This window comes from Mixophyes fleayi, chromosome 11, assembly GCF_038048845.1.
Source record: "Mixophyes fleayi isolate aMixFle1 chromosome 11, aMixFle1.hap1, whole genome shotgun sequence".
Lineage (NCBI taxonomy): Eukaryota > Metazoa > Chordata > Amphibia > Anura > Limnodynastidae > Mixophyes > Mixophyes fleayi.
The window spans coordinates 75,712,647-75,740,313 of record NC_134412.1 but is presented as its reverse complement, the minus strand read 5'-3'; the positions used below and the strand labels follow the sequence as shown (position 1 = coordinate 75,740,313).

General features: G+C 39.4%; 1 protein-coding gene across 1 annotated transcript in view; it reads left to right on the top strand.

The window, feature by feature from the left end:
- Window positions 1–3,018: 3,018 nt before the first annotated feature.
- The window catches only part of PRKCZ (protein kinase C zeta), a 137,084-nt gene continuing 112,435 nt past the window's right edge, over window positions 3,019–27,667 (top strand). Inside the window, exons 1-3 of the mRNA XM_075189590.1 lie at window positions 3,019–3,399; window positions 8,159–8,321; window positions 17,602–17,723. Coding sequence (XP_075045691.1) covers window positions 8,251–8,321; window positions 17,602–17,723 — 193 coding nt within the window. The 5' untranslated portion in view covers window positions 3,019–3,399; window positions 8,159–8,250. The remainder of the gene's footprint in view (window positions 3,400–8,158; window positions 8,322–17,601; window positions 17,724–27,667) is intronic.

Here is a 27,667-nt window from a genome sequence, read left to right as displayed (position 1 = left end):
AAATACATTTTACTGCGGATGATCATCATCATCACCAGTTATTTATATACCACCACTAATTCTGCAGCGCTGTACAGAGAACTCATTCACATCGGTCCCTGCCCCATTGGGGCTTACAATCTAAATTCCCTAACATACACACACAGACAGAGAGAGAGAGAGAGAGAGAGAGAGAGACTAAGGTCAATTTGATAGCAGCCAATTAATCTACCAGTATGTTTTTGGAGTTTGGGAAGAAACCGGAGCACCCGGAGGAAACCCACGCAAACATGGGGAGAACATACAAACTACACACAGATAAGACCATGGTTGGGAATCAAACTCATGACCCCAGTGCTGTGAGGCAGAAGTGCTAACCACTAAGCCACCGTATGATGGCCTTATGTGCTTCCCAACAATTGGAAGAGAGATTCCCTCCGTGAGCTTGAATCTAAAGTATTCTCGTATGGCCAGCCTGACTTCACTGGAGTCAATTTGATTGAATGAGGGGAGTTATTAAACTATTTGTAGTGTAGTGGCTGCATAGTCATAGTCAACTCAAAGTTGTTACATTGAAATCCACAAATATGCAGACTCTTCTGGAGCACATCTGGGGGTAAATGTATGAATCTCCGGATTCTTCATCTCCGGCGTGTTCAGCCTCTTCAGCGCTTAAATTTAAAGCGGCGCTGCATTGTAAAGGGAAGTTTCCCTTTACAATGCAGCGCCGCTTTAAATTTAAGCGCTGAAGAGGCTGAACATGCCGGAGATGAGGAATCCGGAGATTCATACATTTACCCCCTGATATGGAAATGACATCACGTATCATCCTGCTGCTTTTAGGAGTTCTACAAAAAAAGAAATTCAAGAACTTATTCTGGGCAGAGTTAAGGGCACATACATGGAAGCTATTGTGATGTACATTTGGTTAACATTACCAACACTTTTGAGGTACCAGCCAACTGTATATTATAGTTTTGATCGTAGAGATTGGAATGTTCATACGAATGAGGATTTCGACCGCACGGCGCTTGTGTTCTGCAAAAGCAAAGAAAGTTTGATGATGTGGAAAGTTCTGCAGGGGGGGTGGTGGTAGAAAGTGGAAAGGGGTGAAGGGTTTTTGTATCAGGTAGAGAAGCGTGTTTAGAGCACAAGGTACACAAGGCTTTAGACAGGTACTCAAGAATCTTATACTGTTTGACAAAGTCATGCAGCCCAGTTTTCCCCCTTTTTGAATCAAAATCCTGCTTTCCTTCTAAAATTCCCTTTTGTTGAGGTTGATGTACTTCTCAATTTTTCCCAGTTAACCAGTTTCTGCCTTTCTCTGAAATATGTAATTAATAACACATTTCTGGTGATCAATATGGTTTGGGGCTTTTGGGATCTATATATGACCCTTTGCATATTGCTCACATCAATTTCTTATCACAATGATGAGAAATTAATTAATGTGGCAATTTATTAAAATTGATTAACTGGGACAGAGGCTGCTTATAAAGAAGCCTGTGCTGGCGACTAATCTATAGTAAAGTGATTGCAATCACACTCACTTTACAAATAGATTCTTATGGTCTGGCTGAATTTGCGTTGGTTACACACGAATGCAATATCAGGCTGGACAGTCGTTTATCGTTTGATTGACCCAATACTCGGCTGAAAACACTGTATGTGTATGCAGACTTTGTTGCCATCACAGCTCTTTAAGTAGAGGTGATGATCTTACAGAACAATATAGGTTTAAATTTACGTTTGTCAGTAAGTTATTAAAAATTCAATCAGTTTAGATTTTCAATAATGTGTTGTCTTGAACTTTCTTACATTTTCTAAATATTCTAAATATTCTTTTTATACAACATCAGGTAGTAGTATTAAATTATTAATGATAGGCTGATGCATTGACCTTGATTTGCTGGTCTCAGAATATTAACTAGAATTATCTTGATATGTGCTCCTCAAAATAGAGAGCAATTGCGCTACCCACACTTTACATATACACTCAGGCTGCAAAATTATTTTAAAGATGTGGCCTAAAGTCATCATCACATCTGTTAAATAAAGCAGGCTAGTTTGACTTTTTGTTGCCTTACTATACACACCTGCCTGCTTAGTTACCATGGAGTCTATGTCCCATTTATTTAAATGATAAAATATTTATTGTTTTGTGTGTGCCCTGTATGCTGTTTCAAAAATGTATTAACTCCTTATTAAATGGAACAATGATTAGTGTTGCAATATTAGTGGTTAACAGATTATTGCAATATGCTTACCTTAGTTTGCTTAAGGAATAAAGAATGTGTTACGCCCACTTCAGTTACGAACTCAAGTTACAGAATGTCTACATACATTCCTTGGTATAGACTTTTGGAAAATGTTTTAACAAGCTCATTTACTACTACTATTATATATATATATATATATATATATATATATATATATGTATATATATATATATATATGTATATATATATAAAACCACCCTATTAATTAAATTTGTATTATCTTCCTGGCTTTACAAGTGTGTAGACCTTCTACATTTATGATCAGACATCCATTTTTGGCCATAGGAACAATGCTGGGAAGTTTATTACCCATGCTATAATTGGTGGTTTGGGCACAGGTGAATGAATGACCTATGAATGTATTTCTGGAATGCTGGGTGAGTAAATGAAATAGACATTCTAGGCAGCTGTCAGTCATGTGTCAGCCCAGTGATGTAACGCTCCCTCTCCACATTCCTCTACCTGACAGCTCCCTACAAACAGTTTCTGTTACTCAGTGACCGACCGGGCACCGCCTCCCTGTCCCTGGCTGCGCTCTGATTGGTCGCAGGTGTAATCCGCTTTACCGACATTGGTTAATCCTCTAAATCCTGAGCCAGGTAATTGACACGCTGAGCCCATTGGTCCCTAGCTCCGCAGCCTTTCACGGTGATTGGCTGCGACAGGCGTTCTATCGCCAGGCGATTGGCCAGGACGATCGCGAAGTCCTCGGCTATTGGCTGAGACGGGCAGCACGGTTATTCCGCCATATTCCGAGAGTTCAGTGTTCTTCGGACTGGTGTCCGGGAGAGTAGTTTCGGGTGCATGCGGCGGGGGCTGCTGGGGCGGCTGCAAACTTGTCGGGAGTTTGCTGGGAGGTTCCAGGTCGGGCTCAGCGGGTGTACACGGAGGTATTGCTGGCAGGTGTCAGTGCTGCCCCCTGTCTGCAGGGTGCATGTGCACCATCCCGTGAACTTCAGTCATTCTGGGGCGGCTTGTGGAGTAGAGGACCCTGACCTGCCCGGAGCCCCAAACACCCCTCCAGCTCCTCCTATAGTCATGTTCCCCGTCCCTTTCCACGTTCCTCCGGGGGTGGGGGCAGCAGCAGCCCGGCCTTTAGCTGGGAGCAGGTGATCGGAGTCCCCGGGAGATCGCTGTCCAGGTAACGTTACTCTATAATATATTATTTATATGGCTCCAACATGTTCCGCAGCGCTGCACACACAGGTGTGTGATCGCAGTAATAAGACCTCCAGCAACATTACAGTGACTTATAATGCAAAAACGACCTACCTCTCGGTAGATCACTTAGTAGGTAGGTTGGGTAGATTCACTGGGTAGATTATCTTACATTGCCCCTAATGTCAGAGTAACATTATAACCAGGGGAAACCAGGGCCATCTTTTCCATTGGGCACGATGGGCAGGGGCCCCACGGGCAAGGGGGCCCTATAGGCAGGGCTCTTAATTAGAATAAATAATCCTGCAAAAAAAACCTTCAAAGGTCACTGAGCAAGTACATCTATCTATCTCTATATGTCTATATCTGTATCTCTCTCTATATATATATATATATATATATATATATATATATATATATATATATATATATATATATATATAAATAATGAGCCCCGGTGCACTGCTTTGCCCGGAGGCCCATAATGTTGTTAAAATGGCCCTGGGGGAAACCATACAGAGAACTACTGTAAGAGGGTGTCTAAACTTGTTACTTACTAGCAGCTCCTGATGACTTTGTTTACTAAGATCATCAATGTTTCTCAAATACCCCTTTAATGTTATTTAATGTAGTGTCTCTTTATATGTGTAAATGTTTATTATTTATTTTTTATGAGATTTTAGTTGCTTCTACTGCATAACTGTTCATTTAAAGTAACGTTTCCATCTATCTAGGTAGTCCTAGGCTGACATGTAACACAGGATAATCTCAGCATTGAGTAAATCATGATAGTTGTGATTGACAGATCTGTTTGACAGTCATGCAGCCCAGTTTTCCCCCTTTTGAACCAAAATCCTGCTTTCCTTCTAAAATTCCCTTTTGTTGAGGTTGATGTACTTCTCAATTTTTCCTAGTTAACAAGTTTCTGCCTTTCTCTGAAATATGTATTTAATAACACATTTCTGCTGGTCAATATGGTTAGGGGCTTTTGGGATCTATTTATGACCCATTGCATATTTCTCCCATCATTTCTTATCAGAATGATGAAAAATGAATTAACCTGGCAATTTATTAAAATTGATTAACTGGGATAGAGGCTTATAAAGAAGCTGGCGACTAATCTATAGTAAAGTGATTGCAATCACACTCACAGGTTTTTATGGCCTGGCTGAATTTGCGATGGTTGGAGAATGAATCCTGCTGGGGAGGGATCTGAAGACCCCTCTCTTGTGATGCTCTCCCCATAGGGTATAAGGCAGAGTTAGCTGTCAGTGTCAAGCTCCAAACTTAAGAACTTGATAAATAGAGAAAAATGGCAGTGTGTGTAGACTCTTATGGGAACTGATTTTGTGATTGAAGAGTGTAGGGAAACCAGCAGATATCAGAGATCCCCTAATAATAGTCTCAAAACTGTAAAATGCGGCTTTTCTGCTGTTGTCGGGGAATAAAATTATCTTCAGAAGTTCATAAATAGGCCTCTTAGTGTGTTTAGCTGTGTATGGTAAAATGTGTTCTAGGGTAAATTGTATGCAAACGTCTGGTGAGACACCCTTTTTAGTGTTTTTTTTTTTTTTTTTTTACCCTTTGTAATCTTGGCACCTGTGCCAAATTGTTCTGTTATCGAGTGCTCCTTTTAAAGCATAGTGCTGTGTTAGCTGTTAAATACAGGAGTCAAGCTAAATTGTGAATAGACTTTGTCTTTTATCTGTCCCTTTATCCACTTCCAAGGTATTTGATAAGTGATTATATTTTATCTTCTAAAAAGTGGGTTACAACCTACAGTTAAAGCTGCACTAACATCATGGAAAATATAATTGTATTGTGCCCCCTCTAAGCCGCTTTTTTTTTTTTACGGGCTCCTCCATAGCGCTCTCAGTCCTGGGGGGAGTAGTATTGCGGCTGGGGTGAGAGGGACAGGATTTATGGCTTGTGATTGGTCCTCCATCTTATATCAGCCCCCTCCTCCACAAATTTAAGATGTAGAGCTTTATTAATTTATCAGAGCCCTCCTCCCTTCTCCTCAAACAGCTGATTGTAGCAGGGGGTACATTAGCCAAATATTTTTCTAGGTGCTAGTGCAACTTTCAAAAACCTAGGTGAAGATATTCATTGCAAGCGTTACAGCCCCCACCCTTCTCCAGGATATACGTGCCTGGGGGTAAACTGATAGTAAACTTGTTTTTTATTTAGGAAAGTGTTAATACCATAATTTAATGTCTGCATGTACGTGCTGTGTGTTTATTCAAATATCTCAATGCTTCCTGCATATTTTAAAGTTCAGGTGTTCAAGCTCTCTCTCAGGACTAGAAAATCCCCCAGTATATATTCTTACAGGCAGTTAACTCAGTTAAGAAACTCTTTTATGGTTCTGTAACTATGTTCCTACTACAAGCAACATGTAATTACATTGAGAATATTAGTTACTAGAAGGGTTTGTGTACAAAGAGCTACTGCACTGAAGTGTCTTTTTTTTTTGTTTGTTTGTTTTATTAACCGTTTTTAAAAGTTTCAAAATGATTTATCCAGAGCTGTAGGTTTAACACTGTAACGTTTTTAAATGTTGCTTTTTTTAAAATACTAAAGAAGGCAGATATTTGTTAATACTTTGTGAAAAGTAATATATAGGTTACAGAAGAGAAAAAAATATCACTGTAGAATTAAGCAAACTTGTTTAGAAATAACAAGCATGTTTTAATTGATGAAAAGATTGGAAATTCTTTGACCCTCTTTGATAAATTAATCTGGTTTAGACTTGTCAGAAAAGCAATTAGGAGAATTGAAAAAGAATCATTGATTTAACAGTAGACAATTAGGTTAATGAAAGTATTTACAATTTTATAGCACACTTATTAAACATTGCATTCTTAACTGAACTTAAAATCAGCAATCTCACATAGAAGATTTATATATTGTCTTTAAATAGCAAATTAAGTACCTTTTTACGCATGCATTTGGTAGTCCTTTTTCTTAGCTATCCTCCCACAAATCATTATAATCTTTACAAACTGGTTGGCATGCAAAAATGGCTGACATACACTTTGTCTGCTACACAGACTCACAGCTCTCAGCATGGCATGTGATGGCAGAAGGGGAAGATGTATGATGTCACAGTGCAGACAGAGCTCAGAGAGGCATTCCTAAGCCTCTCTGTTCATTACATGGTGTCATATGACTGTGGTGACCATGGTAATCCACAATCCTAAATCATTAAAAACAGCTTGAAGAAAAAAACACGGTGGGAAAAAGGAAGGATGAGACATTCTTTGTCTAGCCTGCCACAGTGATTTAGTTAAAAAACAAACAGTTGTGATCATTTTCATGGGATTGCTACTTTAATACAATATACAGCTATGAAAATTGTCCCATTATGCATTCAGTCCCTATTGACGTTATATAATTTAAGAAGTTACCTATATATCATGTTGGGCAAACGTTTTTTTTTAAAAATGCTATATATTATATTATATTTTCCTTTCCTTCTCCTGTTTTTGCATATGAATTACTTACGTTATCTCTTTGCTGCCACATTGTTGATCTCCCCTGGGGGATTTCACAGAGCTCCAAAAGCAGAGAACACAGTAAAAACATCTGATAATAGAAATGTTTGCTTAGATTGTTCCGTTTGATAAAAGGCTGGATGTGACTTAAGGCATTTAGCAGAAATAAATATTTAGGCCGGCCTCCCATACTGCAGTAAGAGTAATCTTGGGCAGTATTGGACCAATATTGTAGCTTGTGGGTCCGCAAAACAAGCCTCACAATAATACCTACTTGGCAATCTTTTAAAACATAATTCGGGGAGATCCCGGGCATGGAGGGGCGTGGAGGGAGGGGCAGGGAGCGGCAAATCGCGTCATTTTGCCCCCCTCCCGCTACAAAATGCCTTTTCTTGTTGCAGGGGGCTGGGCCAAAATGACGCGATTCACCGCAAATTGCGTCGTTTTGACGAGCAAGTTGCAGTATGCGGGATACTTGTCTACTCTCCCGGGAGTGCAGGAGACCTACCTGAATTCCGGGAGTCTCCCGGACATTCCATGACTGGTGCTATATCTGACTGTGCCTTGTCCAATTAGCTGAGCCATGATACAGTACCGCTATGTATTGAGTCTGAGTGGATTGACCAAACCACAGACAGCTGAAATATGCCACAGAGAATACACTGAATATAGGGGGGGGGGGGCACTGGGCAAGCAGATGACATCTCTGGGTGGGGTTGGGGGAACCATGACATTCAAGTAGTTAGAGGGTGGGGGTTATACAACTTTATCAGGCACTGTATAACTCCTGTAACAAAATAAGCTACGTTGCGGGATTCTGTTAAGAAAAATACCATTAAGGTCTTTTTGGGTTCTATATGTTCCACAAAAGATGGACTCTAAAAAAGTATATGGTAGCGCACTTTGGTGCAATCAAAATATTGTTCCATTTCAGTGATTTGGGAAGCAGCGCAGATTTTTATAGAAATATAAATTCTACAAATTAGATTTGGACATATGAAGCTGTTATGACATTGAAGGCGATATGACAGGTTCAGCACGTGTTTGGCATTCACCTGAGTTATTCATAGCTTTAAAGCTTTTGTTTGATTTTGTAAACATTGTCCAGTCTTTTTTTATATGCGTTGCCTAAACAGATCTCATAATATTGAAAATATGAATGACTTTTGTTAAGTTGAGCCTATTATTATCATGTGAGAGATGGAATGCAAATAGTGATTCACTGGTTGTTTGTTTCCTATGTAGGAGCCCAATCTGGTTTGATCAGTACTTCTGTACCTGCTCAGGCTACACCTGTTTCTTGTGATAAGTGCTTATTGCTGGGGTTCTTCATTATCATGCCGAGCAGCATGGGGTCAAAAATGGAGTACTCAAAGGACTACATCAAAATGAAAGCCCACTACAACAGGTAATAATGGTCACTGTGATTCTGTCTAATGTAAAAGAGTCTCACACTTTGACATTTTCCTGCTTTTTTTTTTTTTTTCTACTCTGTGCTGATGTAGAAAGTCTCTTGTATTTGCTCTGTGTGTTTTGACTGTTGTGTTGGTTTTTTTCTTCTGTAAAGTTGTAATCCAGAACCATTTCATTTAATACGGTGTATGTGTATAAAGCCTCAGGGAAAATATTTGTTGCTCCAAATGTCCATTGATTTTCCTCTAGCATTTTAGAGGACCGTTAAGCTGCAGTGTGAGAAACAAAGTTCCTCTCTCAAAACCTTATTGGGTGAATAATGTTTCTTGCTTAGAATAAACTGGTGTTTCCAGGTGCTGTGCAGTCTTTCTAGCAATGATCTTGTTTATTTCTACCTATTTAAATGTCCCTTCAGGATTGTGTGCAAGCATGCTGTTTGCTCAAACAAACCAAGGTACACCATACACAATTGAAATGGTTATTTAATCATTTTTTTTCTTAAAGGTCAGCAAGTAACAGGCGAGTAGTAAAATATGTAAAACATCTTGGCAAATAAAGATAAAATATAGTATATGCATATCATAATTTTGGAATTAATTTTTTATTAATGATGGGAAATAGGCAATTTAATTTTATAGCATCAATAATAAGCTCTTTATTATAAGGGATTCTACCCATAGAACTGAACCTTCTCGAGCCTATCGCATCAATAGAAATGAATACAACTTGCCTCAAACAGTCACATTATCAAGGAGGACTAACAATAATCTTTGATTAGACACCATAAAAGTGCTTTATGATAAAGGACCAATCCCTCACTAAGGGCTAGATTTACTAAACTGCGTGTTTGAAAAAGTAAAGATGTTGCCAATAGCAACCAATCAGATTCTAGTTGTCATTTATTTAGTACATTCTACAAAATGACTGCTAGAATGTGATTGGTTGCTATAAGCAACATCTCCACTTTTTCCAACCCGCCATTTAGTAAATATACCCCTAAGGGTCTATACATATAATAATTTTTTTTAATTCACATTTCTTTCTTTGTCACTTTCCTTACTATTTTTTTAAGTAATTTGCCTATTACAATTGTTACTTAAGTGCTTTTTTTTAATTAAATACAAATAAAGATTTTTGGTTTTAATCTGCATATAACTACTAGACTAAGGACTGGAGAGCTTCCTCATTCAACCTGTTATCTTTGTCCATTTATGAACATACAGACTCCACACAGATAAGGCCATGGTCAAGAATCGAACCCATGACCCCAGTGCTGTGAGGCAGAAGTGCTAACCACTGAGCCACCGTCCTAATGTGAACTAGGGGGGCGGAGTTGGGGCTATAGATGATATGGGGAGAGATAGGGGGAGATGATCATGAGCGGGGGGGATCGGTTATGAAAATGGTGCTAGACCCACCACCCCCTAAATTAATCAGTCCACACTGCATGCATTTGTGCAAGGGAAGCCTGCAAAACTGCCCATCACCTTTTTCTAGTTCGGTTACTGAGGCACCCTCCTAAAACAGGCAAGAGGAGTGAGAGGATATGGTGGGATATATAAACACTGATTATTTCATGTATATTTAACTTGGTAATACAGCCTTTCATATACGATAATTTTCATATATTGTCAAATACTGGCTATTTGTTCTCTAAAATTATAAACTCCACAGTCCTGGATCCTGTGTGTGTTTTTTCCAATTGTTTGCTTCATATTTTACGTGTTCCGTGAAGCGTTGTAATTATTTTCCAGCACGGCTTTTTGATGTCCTGTCGTCTTTTTATATTGTTCCTCTTGCAAGTGTAATAGAAGCAATGCGTACAAAGTTTGTTTTTGTTTTCTTTAAATTCCTTTTGATACAAACAGCAAGAACATTCTTTAGTTAAAAAATAGAGGAAAAATACAAATGGGTTCTATATGACGTGATCACTGCTTTTGATGTTGGGCAAAAATTAACTTTAGTATTTGAATACTTGAGAGTTATTGTTGCCCCCATATTTGCTTCAGTAGTGTCCTATATTCATAAAAGAGAGACTGGAAAAGGCTCAGACCTTTGTCGCATGAATACAAGAGAACATAAAATATAGTGGTAGGGTGGAGTGCTTTCTCCAATACAAAGACCCGTCAGATATTTCTAACATAATATTTTGGATTTGTGCCCCCCTCCATTAACCAAAATTCTCTGATGGACAGAAGTGACTGCTTGCAAAAGTGCAAAGTGAATGCTTAGAATGTAAACGTAAGCCATTTAAATCGTAATGTTCTTCAGATGTCTCTGACGTGTTAGTAGCTGCTTATGTACAAAGCTGAATGATGGGGTCAAAGGTTTTGAAATGATACAGCAGACCCATGAATATGGGTGGTGTCACGTTGATGGTGCTTTTCTAGCTAGCAAGAGTTAGTGTTCATAATGCTTAAACTGCTCCTGGGCAGCACAGTGGCTAAGTGGTTAGCACTTCTGCCTCACAGCACTGGGGTCATGAGTTCAATTCCTGACCATGGTCTTATCTGTGAGGAGTTTGTATGTTCTGCCTGTGTTTGCGTGGGTTTCTTCCGGGTGCTCCGGTTTCCTCCCACACACCAAAAACATACTGGTAGGGTAATTGGCCGCTAACAAATTGACCCTAGTCTGTGTGTCTGTCTGCTATCAAATTGACCTTAGTCTCTCTCTGTCTGTCTGTCTGTATGTATGTTAGGGAATTTAGACTGTAAGCTCCAATGGGGCAGGGACTGATGTGAGTGAGTTCTCTGTACAGCGCTGCGGAATCAGTGGCGCTATATAAATAAATGGTGATGATAATGGTGAGGATACGTTTGAGCTGATTGGGGGATGCCCAATGCCTTTACAATGCAGCACCTATGCTCAGAAAATAGCGCATGCAATGTTCTCTGAGCTTGAGCGTTCCCCTCTCACTTCACATGTATCTGTACAAAGGGGTTTGAGCGCTGTAAATATACTAGCGCTTTGAACACCTGCTAGAAAGAAGACACCAACCTACTGTGTAGTGTCACATTATTAATGGTATAAACCGTGACATTTCAATCTGGTTTTGTTTGCTCTTTGTTAAATGTTTACATTTTGTCTTTGTTTTCAAAATATTTATTATTATTATTATTATTATTATTATTATTATTATTATTATTTTATTTAGTGTACATTTAATACAGAAACTTCCTGTCTCGTGCCACAGGCAGTATGTAAATATAAATAAATGTTGCTGGTTCAGCAGTGTTCTAATAGTATATAGTTATGGTTACTTGTATATGACTGTTGTACTTACACAGGAAATGTTGTAATTGTTTTGTGTGAGTTTGGCGACTATAGCCAGTGATAGAAGTTAGACATTTATCCCACAAGACCAACAGTCGTTAGTATTTATTTTTTAAAATTACAACCCCTTTTAATATTTTGTTCAGATTGTTCTCCCCAGCGCCCCATTTTTCGAGAATACTGACTTGGAAAGGTCTTTATCGGAAGCTGGATGGATCAGGATACTAGTTAAATAGCTCACCGCTGACTAAGGACAGTTACACGTTGCATATGCATTCTTGAAACTCTAGCGCAACCTGCTTTATGCAGATTACACACAGCATATGGGAGCTCGCACATTCCTTGGCAGTTTATCAGTCTCGTTAGAGTAACGGAAATGACACAGGCTGTAAGTGCTGCCTAGAGGACAGGTATAGCTTGTCCTGCAAGAATCTATCTGTAGATTTTGCAGGAATGTAGTCTTCCTTCCCTACAGAATACTCCCACATAATGTGCTAACGTTTCCTCAATCCAGCCATTCCTAGAAGCGATCTGACTCACTACATGAACTGCTAAATTCATGACTCTGAAATTAAAGTAGGCATATCCAATCTGTTATGTCTTCAACAAGGAAGCTAAATAAGCATTTCAGATTTGTTGTTTTAAGTCTTCATACCTTCAGAGTGATTTGTAATGTCTGATTTGTGGGTCCAAGGTCTCCCTGTCTCTGTACGGAGATTATCCACTGGAGACTTAGTATTTCTGTGTGTAAATTTCATAGTAACCTACTTTTCTTTGCCTGTGAGGTAGTAATTTAAATATACTCAGCCTTACAAGACTACCATGGCATGAGGGGTTGATTATTTAGAAAGTTTAGCTTCCTGCCCCACCTTTAGTTTTCTATTAGTTCATGAAAGCTGTCACTCAACTACTCATTCAGTATCTGAAAAAAATGACCCTTATATTAATCATCTACTGGCTGCAATCTTTTTCACCTGTATAATCTTGGAGAATACATGAAACTGAAGTGCAGTCTTTGGAATGGTGATACCTGACCGTATTCTCTGATCACTGTTATGTAATTCTCCCAACTTCAGCCTCCAGTATTTCACGTTTCAAATATGGGAGCTTCACTTTCTATTTACAGTTAGGATTGCCCAGTCAGCCATAACATAAACTACACGTGCAGTCTGGGTCTCATAGTAACATAGTTGATGAGGTTGAAAAAAGACATCAGTCCATCAAGTTCAACCTATTTTCGATCTCCTGCGATCCTGTACTTATATTTGAAATTCATCCAGAGTAAGCAACAATCAATATGTTTTATTTGTGAAAATCCCCCCAGACCCAATATTGCAGTCCTATTTTTACCCTATATCCACTACTATCCATCATTTTAATGAACAGTCGTATCCCTGGATACACTTTTCCGCAAAAAATTTGTCTAACCCTTTATTAAACATATCTATTGAATCTGCCATCACAACCTTCCCTGGCAGTGAATTCCATATCTTGACTGCCCTTACTGTAAAGAACCCCTTCCTTTGCTGGTTGTGAAATCTCCTCTCCTCTAACCTTAGGGGGTGACCGCGTGTCCTTTGTATAGTCCTTGGGGTAAAAATTCCCATGAAAGTTCTCTGTATTGACCCTTAATGTATTTGTACATAGTAATCATATCTCCTCTTAGACGCCTCTTTTCTAAAGTGAACATGCCTAAACTGACTAACCTTTCCTCATAACTTAATGACTCCATACCCTTTAGCAATTTTGTTGCCCTTCTTTGAACCCTTTCTAGTTCCAAACTATCTTTTTTTTATAGAGTGGTGCCCAGAACTGTACTGTATATTCAAGATGAGGTCTTACCAATGATTTATACAGTGGCAAAATTACACTGTCTTCCCTTGCATCTATGCCCCTTTTTATGCATGCCAATACTTTGTTTGCCCTTGCAGCAGCTGCTTGACATTGAGCACTATTGCTAAGTCTACTGTCTACGAGCACTCCCAAATCCTTTTCCATTATAGATTCTCCTAAATTAATTCCATTTAATTTATAGATTTCTTTCTTGTTTTTAATTCCAAAATGCATACATTTTGCTATTAGTGTGACCAGCCCTGTCTGCCTCTGGTTGCTACTTTTTCCATGGGGATCCACGCTCATTGTCCCCCTGCCTTAGTGGTAGCCAGTAACATCAAGTAACAGTCGACATCCGGGTCACGTGACCTCCCTCCACTGTGCAGAGGGGGTCACGTGACCTCCCTCCACTGTGCAGAGGGAATCACGTGACCCGGATGTCAGCTGCCCCCATTTTGACAAGCAGGCGGCTGGGTGCCGCAGTCGAAAGCTGGGCGGGCCCACCTATTTCCCACTGCTGTCCTAGATGAAATAGGTGTTATATTTGAAGGTTCGACCCTCTGTACATATTTTACCTCCACCAAACAAAATTAAATCCATAAAAGTGGACTTGACTCTTTAAATATCCTAATGTAATGTTTTATCTAGGTACATATACAAAATAGTTTTTTCATTACATTTTCTGTAACAAATGAACATTACTTTAGTGGCTGTCATCATAACAAATGATGCTTGCATGATGTTACTAAGTGATATCCCTGGAATAGAGCTTCTATAAGATATGAGTTCCCTTGTTCAACAAATTAAGAAGAGCCATACAAAACATATATTGTAAAGTAAGTCATGTCACTGCCCCATGCAGTATGGTAGTATGGTGCTACCATTCACAGTTCAGTGTATGATTATGTAAAAATTAATCTGATCGCTGCTGACACACCCGCTGCCGTATAAGTAGTGAGGTCATATCCTTTGCTTTGCTCTATTAATCTGTTACTCATGCTGGATTATTTCATTTACAGCCTTCATGTTACAGGTGACGCTATCCGTTCCGCCACAGGCTTTGGAATTGTGTTCTGTGACTATTCGTAGTATGAGAGTACAAACCAGCACACATCTGTTTATTTAATAAGCTCCAGTTAAACTACCATCAATTATGTCTAAGCCATAATTTGTTTGCATAGTTGAAGTAATGTAGCTTTATTAGATAGAGTCACTTCCAAACATGCTATAGTGGATTGTTGATTGCAAACAGGAACTTATTATTTATTATTATTTATATAGCACCAGTTGTATTACACAGCGCTGTACAGAGGATATGTGTTATACACATCAGTCCCCGCCCCATCGAAGCTTACAGTGCTTACAGGGCAGTAGCTATGATTAGCGTGCTAGACAGGCAGTGTAATATGCTAAATGGGCCCCATTGGCATGCTGTTTGCCTTAGTGTTGTGTTTATTTTTCCCCTGCAGAGTTTGTATAGCCAGGATATTTTAAAATAGGATCTGTCACAGAGGTTAACTTGTCACTGCCATCATCATCATCATCACTGTGGGAGGAAACCGGAGCACCCGGAGGAAACCCACACAAACACGGGGAGAACATACAAACTCCACACAGATAAGGCCATGGTTAGGAATTGAACTCATGACCCCAGTGCTGTGAGACAGAAGTGCTAACCACTAAGCCACCGCGCTACCCATGCCATATGTGTTTATTTTTTTTCATGTAGCAGAAAGTCATTTTTAATATTATTCCATAATTGTACAAACAGTTGATGACAGCATTTTTCTAGATCCGCCCCTGGTACAGATGAGCAGAATAATCAATGCATAGATTGCTTGGCATGCAGAAACAATTCACCATATGACAGAGGGGAGAGTGGGCAGATGTGAGACCACTGTGGTAAAGCAGTGACCTAAAGGAACCTGGTGATGACTGCTAGGTTACAATGAAGAAAGGACCTAGAGTGACATTTTATGGTGCCATTTGTACCCATGTACAGGAATATTAGAGTAGTATGTGACCTCAATCATCATCATCTATTTATATAGCGCCACTAATTCCGCAGCGCTGTACAGAGATCTCCTTCACATCAGTTCCTGCCCCATTTGGAGCTTACAGTCTAATGTCCCTAACATACACAGAGAGAGAGAGAGAGAGAGAGAGAGAGAGAGAGACTAGGGACAATTTTGATAGCAGCCAATTAACCTACCAGTATCTTTTTGGAGTGTGGGAGGAATTCCACGCAAACACATGGAGAACATATAAACTCCACACAGATAAGGCCATGATCGGGAATCAAACTCATGACCCCAGTGCTGTGAGGCAGAAGTGCTAAGCACTAAGCCACAGCCTGCCCTTCTCAAAGTCAACGGTGATGCTAAATATGAAACGATTTTAAAGGATAACCACACATTGTGTCACTTAATTAGACAGCAATGTTTAGGTTGTTTTTTATGGCAGATATTGGCAAGTAGGAAATAACTGTTCTGTAAGGCACATCTTTCTCTGTCTGGCTACATTAATATGATCGACTGCTGCTTGGGCGTACAATGAAATGTCGCCTCTAGATTCCATTGGTTTAATTATCACAACAAACTGTAAAATATTCGCATAGTGTTTCAATGTAGTAATTTGTGAAGAAAGTGTCTTTCAAATATGTGGTCAGCTTATTATGTGCAGCACATATTGGTTTCAATATGGGAAAAAAAAATAAAAAGCCTTTATAGATATCCCAGGAATCTAGAGACAGATTAAAAAAAAATAATATATATATATATATATATATATATATATATATATGTATGTATGTATGTATGTATGTATGTGGAATAGTTTTATGTTGCTAGTCGTGTACTAAAATTTTGTAAATGGGAAATTGTACTACTTGTGGCGTTTTTAGCAATCTGTTCCAGCCGTATTTTGACAGAGGTCTCTTTGTCCTCCCATGCACATTTTTTTGTTATTGGAGTGGAATGGCTGCACTTAATGTTTATATTCACTATTTATAGTCGCTTGGCTTTTATGGGTACACCGGAAACACAGTAAAAATATATCGTCCACAACGAATGCTTTTTCTTGAAGAAAAGCTTAATTTTTCCCTTCTAGAGGAGCAGATCTTTCCGTGGACTTGGTTGTCTGTACATTTTGGTTGAGTGTGTTGAGATGATGGCATTGAAAGCAATAAGTTTGAATAGCTAATGGTTTAATTGTGAAGGTGATACAATCAATATACTGTTATGCTTTATTTTAGGTGCCTAAAATATACGTAAATTATATTAAAAAAAACCAAAAACACCCTTGTCATTCTCATTCAAGTGTTTAGTAATATAAGCAGGCACTTGGTGTATGCCGTCATCATCATCAACATCGCCATCTATTTATATAGCGCCACTGATTCCGCAGCGCTGTACAGAGAACTCATTCACATCAGTCCCTGCCCCATTGGGAGATTACAGTCTAAATTCCCTAACGTACACACAAACACAGAGACTAGGGTCAATTTTGATAGCAGCCAATTAACCTACCAGTATGTTTTTGGAGTGTGGGAGGAAACCGGAGCACCCGGAGGAAACCCACGCAAACACGGGGAGAACATATAAACTCCACACAGATAAGACCATGGTCGGGAATTGAACTCATGACCCCAGCGCTGTGAGGCAGAAGTGCTAACCACTGAGCCACCGTGCTGCCCTTTATATAACATTATTGGTGTATAAAATAAATTACTGTATATCCTTTTGTAATACAAAACACAATATTTGGTATGGAACATCTTGGTTTGTCCCCTGTTTTTACTTGCATGAGATGATTGCAATTGGGTAAATGTGTGTGTAAGAAGGTCATATGAACAGACATGCACTTAACACTGCTGCTTAGATGAGGCTTCATGCAAGAGAATCATGGCAGAAAAGTCTTCTTTTCACCTTCATTTTGATACATTTTATATGCATAGAACAGTATGTTCTAATACAGTCATTGTGGCGCTTCATTTGCTATTAATATATGTGGGAAGTGTTGCAGTAGATACATTCCAGGGATGAATACTTTGTAGAATGTTGTGATCTCACCACGAACCTGTAACACTCCCTGAGCTGTAAATGTCATTGCTCTGACTCTTCCCTCTAACATCCTCCTGTCTGTTCTGTGTTTTTTTTTATTTTCTGCAGCGATATTCTGATCACCCGCCTGGGAGCAGCGATGACTTATGATCAACTGTGTGAAGAAGTGAGAGAAATGTGCAATCTACGCCAGGAACAGCCTATCACGTTGAAATGGATTGACGATGAAGGTATTGAGGCGGACATCTAGTAACGGAAATGATGTACTGTTTCCACTTTACAGATAACTCTTACGTGCACCAAGATGAATACTGGATCTCTGCGGCCCCAAAGCCTTTTACCTGCTATTTTTCAGTGTTCATAAACCTATAACAGCATTCCACATGCCAGTCCTGTTCACTTAGAGGCATTGAATAGATCATTGATTGTTTAGTAATTGATAAGGCGTTTGCGTAGAAAAGTGGTTCCCAAACTTTTCGATATTGGGATATATCTGCCACAGTCCACCCAACTTTCGAATCGGCTTAAGAGGCACCTGTACGATTTATTAGCAAAATATATATATTTTTTTAAAGTACTTTTTATTAATAACATCTTATCTTTAATAATATTTTATGTTCATAGATGTCAGAAAGTCCTTTGGAAGATATTCTGATACAAATTAGCATAAATCACAACTTACTATAACCGCAAAGGGCAAAATATCCAGAGTAGATGCTGTTTTAAAGTGGGTCGTTGCCTATACATGGTAGGGAGAGCCATTTTATGAGTTGAGCTAGCACATGATAACCATTAAGAACCAGTGTCTTACTGAACCACTGGTTGTGAACAGGTGGGCCAATCAGAAACTGCAAGTCATGATAGCGGCTTCTGATAAGTCCTCCCACATGCACGCATCAGAAGCCGCTTTCACAGACTAGCAGCTTCTGATTGGTCCACCGTGCTGGAAGTCCCATACACACACATCCCTTCTGCACTATCACACAGCGCTAGTCTTCAAACAATGGAGAAACGACTGCACAGGGCAGCCCCCAGCGCATTGGGAAGGGGAGAGAAGCTAGTTAGCTATGATTGGACAATTCCTGCTTACACAGCGTCAGACACTTTAAAGAGCCAATGAAGGGCTGAAAATATAAAAAATTAACTGTAAAGCTTCTTCTTCATTCCAGCATTAGCTTGTATAGTCTTGTGTATCGTAGTCTTGAACATTTCTCTGGGGGGTGTGGTTTAACACAGGAACCAGCATTTGATTGGACAATGCTTAACCTAGCACTATTCAAAGCACTGTACAATCAAGCAGGAAGATAAACTGAATAATATTACATTTAGGCTAATGATGACCCATTACTACTTAGTCTTCTAGTTTACATTGTGGTTAGGAAATCTGGAATATTTTGTGTATTAATGAAATGAAGGTCATAGGAGTCCGGTATTTAAGTAGATGTTCTCCAAAGTTTACTATCATGAGGCAACTACAAGGGGTTGCAATGTAGAGCAGCTCTAAAAATCACAGTGTAATTATATGGCTGCCGCGTATTTGTATGCTACATGCAAAAGGAGGCAGTATTTTCCCAGCATGCAAAGAAGATTGTATTTGTATCCATTTGCATTGCAACATGGTTTGTCCAGGGTTACCAAATGTGTACTCCTTGGCTGAATTTAACTTTTAAATGAGGCCCCACTTGTTTCATGATGAAGACACTGATATCTGTATGTTGCGTAATCATTGCCTCATAGACTATTGATGAGCAGCAAGTCTGACTCTGGGTCTGCTAAGTATGTTTTCGATACATCTGTAGCTGAAGAACACGGGGGACAAGGTATTTGAGAGTTGACTTTAATCGTGGCAAAGTCATTTTTGTTTTCCCCTCTGCCAAAAAAGAGACTCTCTACAAGAATCCTTTAATATTGGATTAACCTGTAATTTATATCTAGGGACTTTTTTAATTGGAAATTCTAGTAAATTGCTGCTCGGTAATCTCTTTCTACTTCACTTCTCTTCATGCCAAACCTCTTGGAAGTAGTATGTTGTTGTTAGTGGTAATTTAATATAAAATATAATAATAGTTACTCTTATTTATTTATTTTCCTGTATTTTGTATGGTGAAAACTAAATGTATACACATTGTAACAACAGGGCAATGAGTCAAAGGGTAATTAATAATTGCAGCCCAATGTTCGGCAAAGTCAAACATGGTAATAGGAACAATATAATGAAGACCATTATTTTTGAGAAGGAAAGGGGTGAAGTGGATAAGGAATATAAGGTTGGGGAGTGTGTGTGTGTGGGGGGGGGGGTACAGGACTATCAGGGAGGAGGCGATATCCTTATCTTGTGTTAGGAGATTAGGTGAGGTATTGTTGGGCCTAGGAGTGGGTAAGCTTCTATATGCAAGTGCTGGGGTAAAATTAGTGTGAAGACGATCTGCAAATCGCACATGGGTCGGAGAGTGAGCTCAAGGGCCAGAAGCGGAGAAGTGTCAGGATTTGCTCTGTAAGGGCCGTAGGCCCATACATGAACCTTATCAAGGTTGTTATGGGCAGCATAGTGGCCCAGTGGTTAGCACTTCTGCCTCACAGCACTGAGGTTATGAGTTCAATTCCCGACCATGGCCTTATCTGTGAGGAGTTTGTATGTTCTCCCTGTGTTTGCGTGGGTTTCCTCCGGGTGCTCCAGTTTCCTCCCACACTCCAAAAACATACTAGAAGGTTAATTGGCTGCTATCAAATTGACCTTTGTCTCTCTCTCTGTGTGTGTCTATATTAGGGAATTTAGACTGTAAGCTCCAATGGGGCAGGGACTGATGTGAATGAGTTCTCTGTACAGCGCTGCGGAATTAGTGGCGCTATATAAATAACTGATGATGATGATATGTGCCAAATTTGATTCCAGTTATTAGCTAACGCGCTCTTAGCTGCACGAAGATATGTGCTGCTGGTTTGTGTTGTTTATCTAATAGACTTCTGTGTGCGCGATGTTCAGGCTATGCCGAGGTGTTTGGCCTGCAGAGTACTCGGTGTGTTTGTGATCACATGGGCAGACTGCTAATCACTGTCATTATATACTAGCCAGGTTGTCTCATCCTCCGATGACTGCTGAGCTGCTATCTTTCCCGTGGGTGTCCTTGACACAGTCTGACAGTCGCTTCATCTTGCTTGCTGTCTTTCATATTACTCCTGATGGTGGCAGCTTCCCAACTGTTTTGTGATTTCAGTTGGTTGTATCTGTAATTTGTGTTGCATCCCCCCCTTCGGTCTGTTGGATATGCTGCTTCTTTTCATACTGCTGCTTTTTTAATATTTGGTTTCTCTTCTGGTAGATGTTAGCGCAGGCGACTTGGTAAGAAGTGAGCTGCAGTGCAGTAGACTAGTGATGGTAAAAGATCACATTGCAGCACTTTCCTTGCTGATGTGGGTGTATAATAATATTGGGATAGAGTATATTGCTTTTTCTGAGGTCTTATGGAGTAGAAATGCCACACCACCGTTGTGTATCGTGCAGTAGGCATTTATGTGGCTGGAGAAATGTAGCACATTGCCTTTCTATTTAACCGCCTCATCAAGGGCATCATCATCATCATCATCATCATTTATTTATATAGCGCCAACATATTCCGTAGCGCTTTACAATTGGGGGCAAACATAGTAAACTAATAAACAAACTGGGTAAAACAAAGAGGTGAGAATGCCCTGCTCGCAAGCATACAATCTATTGGACAATGGGAGTTTGCCCAGCCAGACTGCAAAGGTAAAAGTGACTCATAAGCTAAATGATCCTGTCGCACAACAATGTTGGTCAAGGGGTAGTTGTGTAACGGGTGATAATAGGGTAATGTAGTGAGGTTAAGAGGGTGGTTGAGGAATATTATAAGCTTGTCTGAAGAGGTGGGTTTTCAGAGAACGCTTGAAAGTTTGTAGACTAGAGGAAAGTCTTAATGTGCGAGGGAGAGAATTCCATAGAGTGGGTGCAGCCCGTAAAAAGTCCTGTAACCGGGAATGGGAGGATGTAATGAGTGTGGATGAGAGACGCAGATCTTATGGAGAACGGAGTTGCCGAGTTGGGAGATATTTTGAGACGAGAGGAGATGTATGTTGCTGCAGCTTTGTTGATGGCCTTGTAGGTTAGTAAATGTATTTTATATTGGATTCTGTAGAAAACAGGCAACCAGTGTAGAGACTGACAGAGTGATTCATACCTCCATAGTCTATAAATTCCAATTCCGTCTATTTGGCAAATATAAAGTAATTTCCTTTTAGCGCTTGATATGGCTGTGGCCACAGAACACAAATTGCAGGAGGTCTGCAACCCTCAAAATGAACAATAAAGAACAAAAAAATATGCAATTGTGAATCTGTGACCACAAAACAGCTGTAGAGCATAAATAATAGATTTCTATTTATTAGCATAAAAGACCAATAGAATCAACAAATATATATAGAACACAGTACTGCGATAAATCACATGTAAATATTTAAAATGCTAAAACGAACAGGAAAACCCCATAAGGGGAAAAATACCTAAACCTAGGGCTAGATTTACTAAGCTCCGGGTTTGAAAAAGTGGGGATGTTGCCTATAGCAACCAATCAGATTCTAGCTTTCATTTATTTAGTACTTTCTAAAAAATGACAGCTAGAATCTGATTGGTTGCTATAGGCAACATCCCCACTTTTTCAAACCCGCAGCTTAGTAAATCTAGCCCCTAGACTCTAAGGTCCGGGGCACAAATATAACACTGTCAATCATTAGATATCCATTCCATATGAAACTCCGGTTCCAATGTAAGGTAATAATGTTCCAGGTGTGATTGACTATTGCATATTTATTTGTTCTCTTGTTTCTTTGTTATTTATTTGGCAAATTTAACTCCTATTGTAAATGTAATTGTTGGTTAGATAAACTCTAGGACGGTGTATCTAACAAATAACTTTTTTCCTGCAGACTATTGATCTGCATTGGGCTGGGTACATGAAGTCTTTGGTCTACTCCTGACCACTCTGTTGCCTTGCATGCAGAATGTCAGCAGTTTGAAAAGGCAAATGGGAAAAGCTATTTTCAATAGTCTGTTCAAATCCATGAACTTCAGGTACGGTACACTGCAGAGGAGGGATCGGCATGGGCACAACACTGCATGCAACTGCCCTACCCCTGCAGATGCAGATTTTGCAGAAAATGTTAATATTTAGATACACCCTACTTGCAGGTGGATCTAACCAAGGATGAGATTTAGGATAAAGGTCATATTTGCACAATTAATCCCCCAAAAATTCACAAAGGTGGATTTATTTTAAAATGTAAGAGCTGATTTAGCAGCAAGTCATCTGGACAAGGGAAGAATATCTAGACAGTTCCAGGGATAAACGATCACTTTGGTAATAGAATGGGGGCATTCAATGGATAGAGTCTTATGAAAAGTAGTTTACCCATGTGGCATTGGTAAGGGCAGGTTGTTAGGAAGAAATGTATTTAACCATTTGCTTTCAAAATATGTAATTTTCAGTATACTCTCCCTTAAAATGTTACATTGCCAATATGGTAAATCAGCAAGGCTATTTTTGTCTTTCTTATTTTAAATCGATACGTTTCATTGCTACATGCACTATCAATTATTTATTAGTCTTAACTGTTTGCTTTAAGACAGAGGTCCTTAAGTGTTTTATCAGCCCGAGTTCCAGTTTAATTCTAGGAGCCGCCATGCTTCATCTCTGAATAATTAATGTATTTCCTTTTGATGGTTTGCTCTTTATTTACAGCTGAAGGTATATTTATTGCATTTTAACGGTGAACACAAAACATATGAGGTAAACAAATCTTCATGAGAATGCAGCTCAGTGGTCTCGCTCGGTACAAAACTGTGTTCCCATAAAGTCTGCTTCAGCCCAGAAAATGGCTTCAAATTGGCAGCAAGCGACTAAGCGGATAACTTTGTCTCAACAGCTGTTTTTAAAAAATATGTCCGAAGGGGTATTAAGTGGTAATATAAAGTACGCCCCCTTCCATTCTGGATTTCGATGACAGCTGTGCACTTATAGCTGGGAGAGAGCTGGCACAGAAAAAACTTAGTGTAAACTTTTAAATTCCTACTCAGTATTTATATAGTATATAGGGCAGCACGATGGCTATGTGGTTAGCACTTCTGCCTCACAGCACTGGGGACATGAGTTCGATTCCCGACCATGGCCTTATCTGTGTGGAGTTTGTATGTTCTCCCCGTGTTTGCGTGGGTTTCCTCCGGATGCTCCAGTTTCCTCCCACACTCCAAAAATATACTGGTAGGTTAATTGGCTGCTATTCAATTTCCCTTAGTCTCTCTCGGTCTGTGTGTGTGTCTGTGTGTGTGTGTGTGTGTGTGTGTGTGTGTGTGTGTGTGTGTGTGTGTGTGTGTGTGTTAGGGAATTTAGACTGTAAGCTCCAATGGGGCAGAGACTGATGTGAATGAGTTCTCTGTACAGCGCTGCGGAATTAGTGGCGCTATATACATAAATAGATGATGATGATATAGTAAATGACTCCAGATTGAATAGAAGCCACTTTTACTACCCTGCTCCCAGTCTCGTTATAATAACATTTATAATTACTTGGCCAACAGACATTTATACCAGTAGGAATATGGAAATAATCAAAATATGATATAATTGGGGGTTCTTGAGGACTTGGAAGAGACCAGAACAGCTGCTGTAGGTTGATCTTCAGAGCGGTTATGTGTATTTAGCTAGTTCTTTAAAAAAAAAATAAAAAAAAATAAAAAAAAATATATATATATATATATATATATATATATATATATATATATATATATATATATATATATATATATATATATATTCACCATTTATTTATATAGCGCCACTAATTCCACAGCAATGTACAGAGAACTCACTCACATCAGTCCCTGACCCATTGGAGCTTACAGTCTAAATTCCCTAACACACAGAGACAGACAGACTAGGGTCAATTTGTGTATAATATTATATATATATATATATATATATATATATAAATATATATATATATGTGACTGTTTATAACTTTGGCTCAGAAAATTAATACTTTCACTTATTTTTTTTAAATTTGATTCTCGGGGTAAATTTATCAAGCTGCGGGTTTGAAAAAGTGGATATGTTGCCTATAGCAGCCAATCAGATTCTAGCTGTCATTTTGTAAAATGTACTAATTAAATAGCTAGAATCTGATTGGTTGCTATAGGCAACATCTCCACTTTTTCAAACCCGCAGCTTGATAAATTCACCCCCCTGGTCCCAAAATGGATAGGGACCAGTTTTGTTTTTTTTGGTTTTCTTTTTAATTGAGGAAGTGAAAAATCTCCAGAAACTTTAGCACCTTTTAGGTATGAGAACGCAGTCTTTATTATTCAAGACTGTTCTCCATAAAGGCAATGCATTCCAATTCTTTAAAGTATTAATAGCATGGCATAATGCTGTGCTACCTACAGTCCTTCATCAAATAATATCCTCTGCCCTTGAATTAAGAGTTCTGTGTGCCAGCATCAAATATTTAAATGTTTATCTTTTGCTTTCTTTTTTTTTATATATTTTTTTTTTTCTCTTTTCCCAGAGACTTTAATAAAAAGTAGTCTGAGTTTGAGATGCACAATTTCTAACCTTTCAAATGAATGTATAATTGGCTGCATATGATTTCAGCGTGCTTGGGAGACGACATTGCAGATCTTTAGTGAATATTGCTCCGGAAAAAAAAAAAAAAGAGAGAAATTTAATAATGTAATTAAATAATGGGGTTACTTGGTACTTCCTGTTCCCTGAACCTGTGTTACGGTCTTTATTATAAGATCTAGTTATAATTTGAATCTGCGGCTACTTCAGATTTAATTAGGCATATTTTAGATAATCTCAAAATGTGTATAATGTAATAAATACTTGGTATTATTATGTCGGTGAGTGTACAGATGAGAGGTGAAGTACGGGGATAGAACCTTTTTAAGACCCTAAAGAATACAGACTCTTCTTCCGTATTCTTGCAAACATATTACATGAGTAACATCAGCTGCTTCCTCGGCCAAAACCACATGAAATACAAATTATAGACTCTGGAGCTGCCTCCTAATGGTCTCATCATAACAGTGGTAGGATTCAAGCAAAACAAGTGTGGTTTTTAAAATGAGCAATAATGTTTTAGTACAATGTTCCTTTTTAAAAGGAGGTGTCCACTGTAAAAGTATGCTTTAAATCTACACGGCAGAACAGTCAAATGTGCATTATATATTTAGAATTATTTGCTTGTAATTAAGAGAACATTTAAATCCCAGGCCTATCCTGCTTTCTGGTTGAATTGGAGATTATAATCCGTAGACACTTCATACACATTGTTTCACTCTCAGCTGTTGGCTTCTTTTGATGAGAAGCTACAATGCAAGTTTAGAAGTCACTGGAAGAACAATAGCTGGTTGTGGTAAAGAGACCTCGGAGAACCTTTGGCAGCTGTATCCGGGGGTTGACCTCTTTGCAGACTGACCCCTCTAGCAGTCCCACAGACCCTGGTAACCTAATCACAGCAATACCTTTCCATTGGCTCTGGTGCTGAACCCTATGCAGACGGACCCCTCTAGCAGTCTCACAGACCCTGGTAACCTAATCACAGCAATACCTTTCCAATGGCTCTGGTGCTGAACCCTATGCAGACTGACCCCTCTAGCAGTCCCACAGACCCTGGTAACCTAATCACAGCAATACCTTTCCATTGGCTCTGGTGCTGAACCCTATGCAGATGGACCCCTCTAGCAGTCTCACAGACCCTGGTAACCTAATCACAGCAATACCTTTCCATTGGCTCTGGTGCTGAACCCTATGCAGACTGACCCCTCTAGCAGTCCCACAGACCCTGGTAACCTAATCACAGCAATACCTTTCCATTGGCTCTGGTGCTGAACCCTATGCAGACTGACCCCTCTAGCAGTCTCACAGGCCCTGGTAACCTAATCACAGCAATACCTTTCCATTGGCTCTGGTGCTGAACCCTATGCAGACGGACCCCTATCGCAGTCTCACGGGCCTTTGTAACCTAATCACAGCAGTGCCTTTCTATTGGCTCTGGTGCCGAACCCTATGCAGACTGACATAACTTTTCTTTGCTTAATTGTGCTACTACGGTGGAAAGCAAGATCTATTGTAACTTCTCATTATCTTCCACCTAAGTGGTCTTTTGCTGGGGCAATAAGCCCACTACAGCAGTAACCCAACCAAAATACTCACTTTGCACCCCCCTGAAGTCAATTTATTGTCTTGTCCCATAATGTAAAACCTTTTGGCTTTAGCAATGATTACTGCAAGGCACCCAGACTCGCCCACCACAAGATGCACATTTGTTCAAACCCCCCTCATCTTCATGGGCTAGTCCATAGTCCATGTAAATGGGATAATTGGGGGGGGGGGAAAGGGGGGGCAGGGTGAGGTGCATCAACTACTACTAGGTGGTAATGCATCTTTAACAGGCTTTATGGCTTCACCTGTAGCTTAAGTTTCACAGTGTAAATAAATATTGTATAATTTCCCTTCCAAAGATTTATGTGTGCAGTGTATCGCTCTCATTTTCTTATCCCAGGGAAGCAGTAAGTAACCAGGCTTCTAGTATTTTAAAGGCGTACCCAAAGGAAACGAGGACGGCACTGCCATGAAGATAGATGGTACTTTAATGTGATTTAAAAAGCGTAAATAAACATTGGCCTGTATTGTAACTGCTTTAAAACGGCCAGCCCTGCTGTCTGCTGCTTCAGCCCGCTGCAGTCTCTGCTCTGTGGAAACGTATAGGAATGTTGGCTAATGTTTAAATTCTGCTGCCTGTGTCTTCAAATATATCCCTTTTCCCCAACCTATTGCTGTGAGCTGTGCTTTGAACTTGTTAGGAAACATTAATATTTAATGTGCAGTTTTAGCAGTTACTTGTTACCTTTTTACACACTAATATTCACGCCTGAGATATGAAAGTGGTGTCATGTTTTTTTCCTGAGGTTCTGATGGAGCTGAAGGATTGCATGTGGGTTTAAAAATGAAAGCGATTCTGCAGTGTAAGCACGACACATTTTTATGACTAATTGAAAAACTCATTTGGCTTGTTTACCATTCACTGTATTGAATATATACATGGTTTTAAAATATTTAAACTTTTGGCATATCTGGTAAAATTGGGAAGATACAGTCTT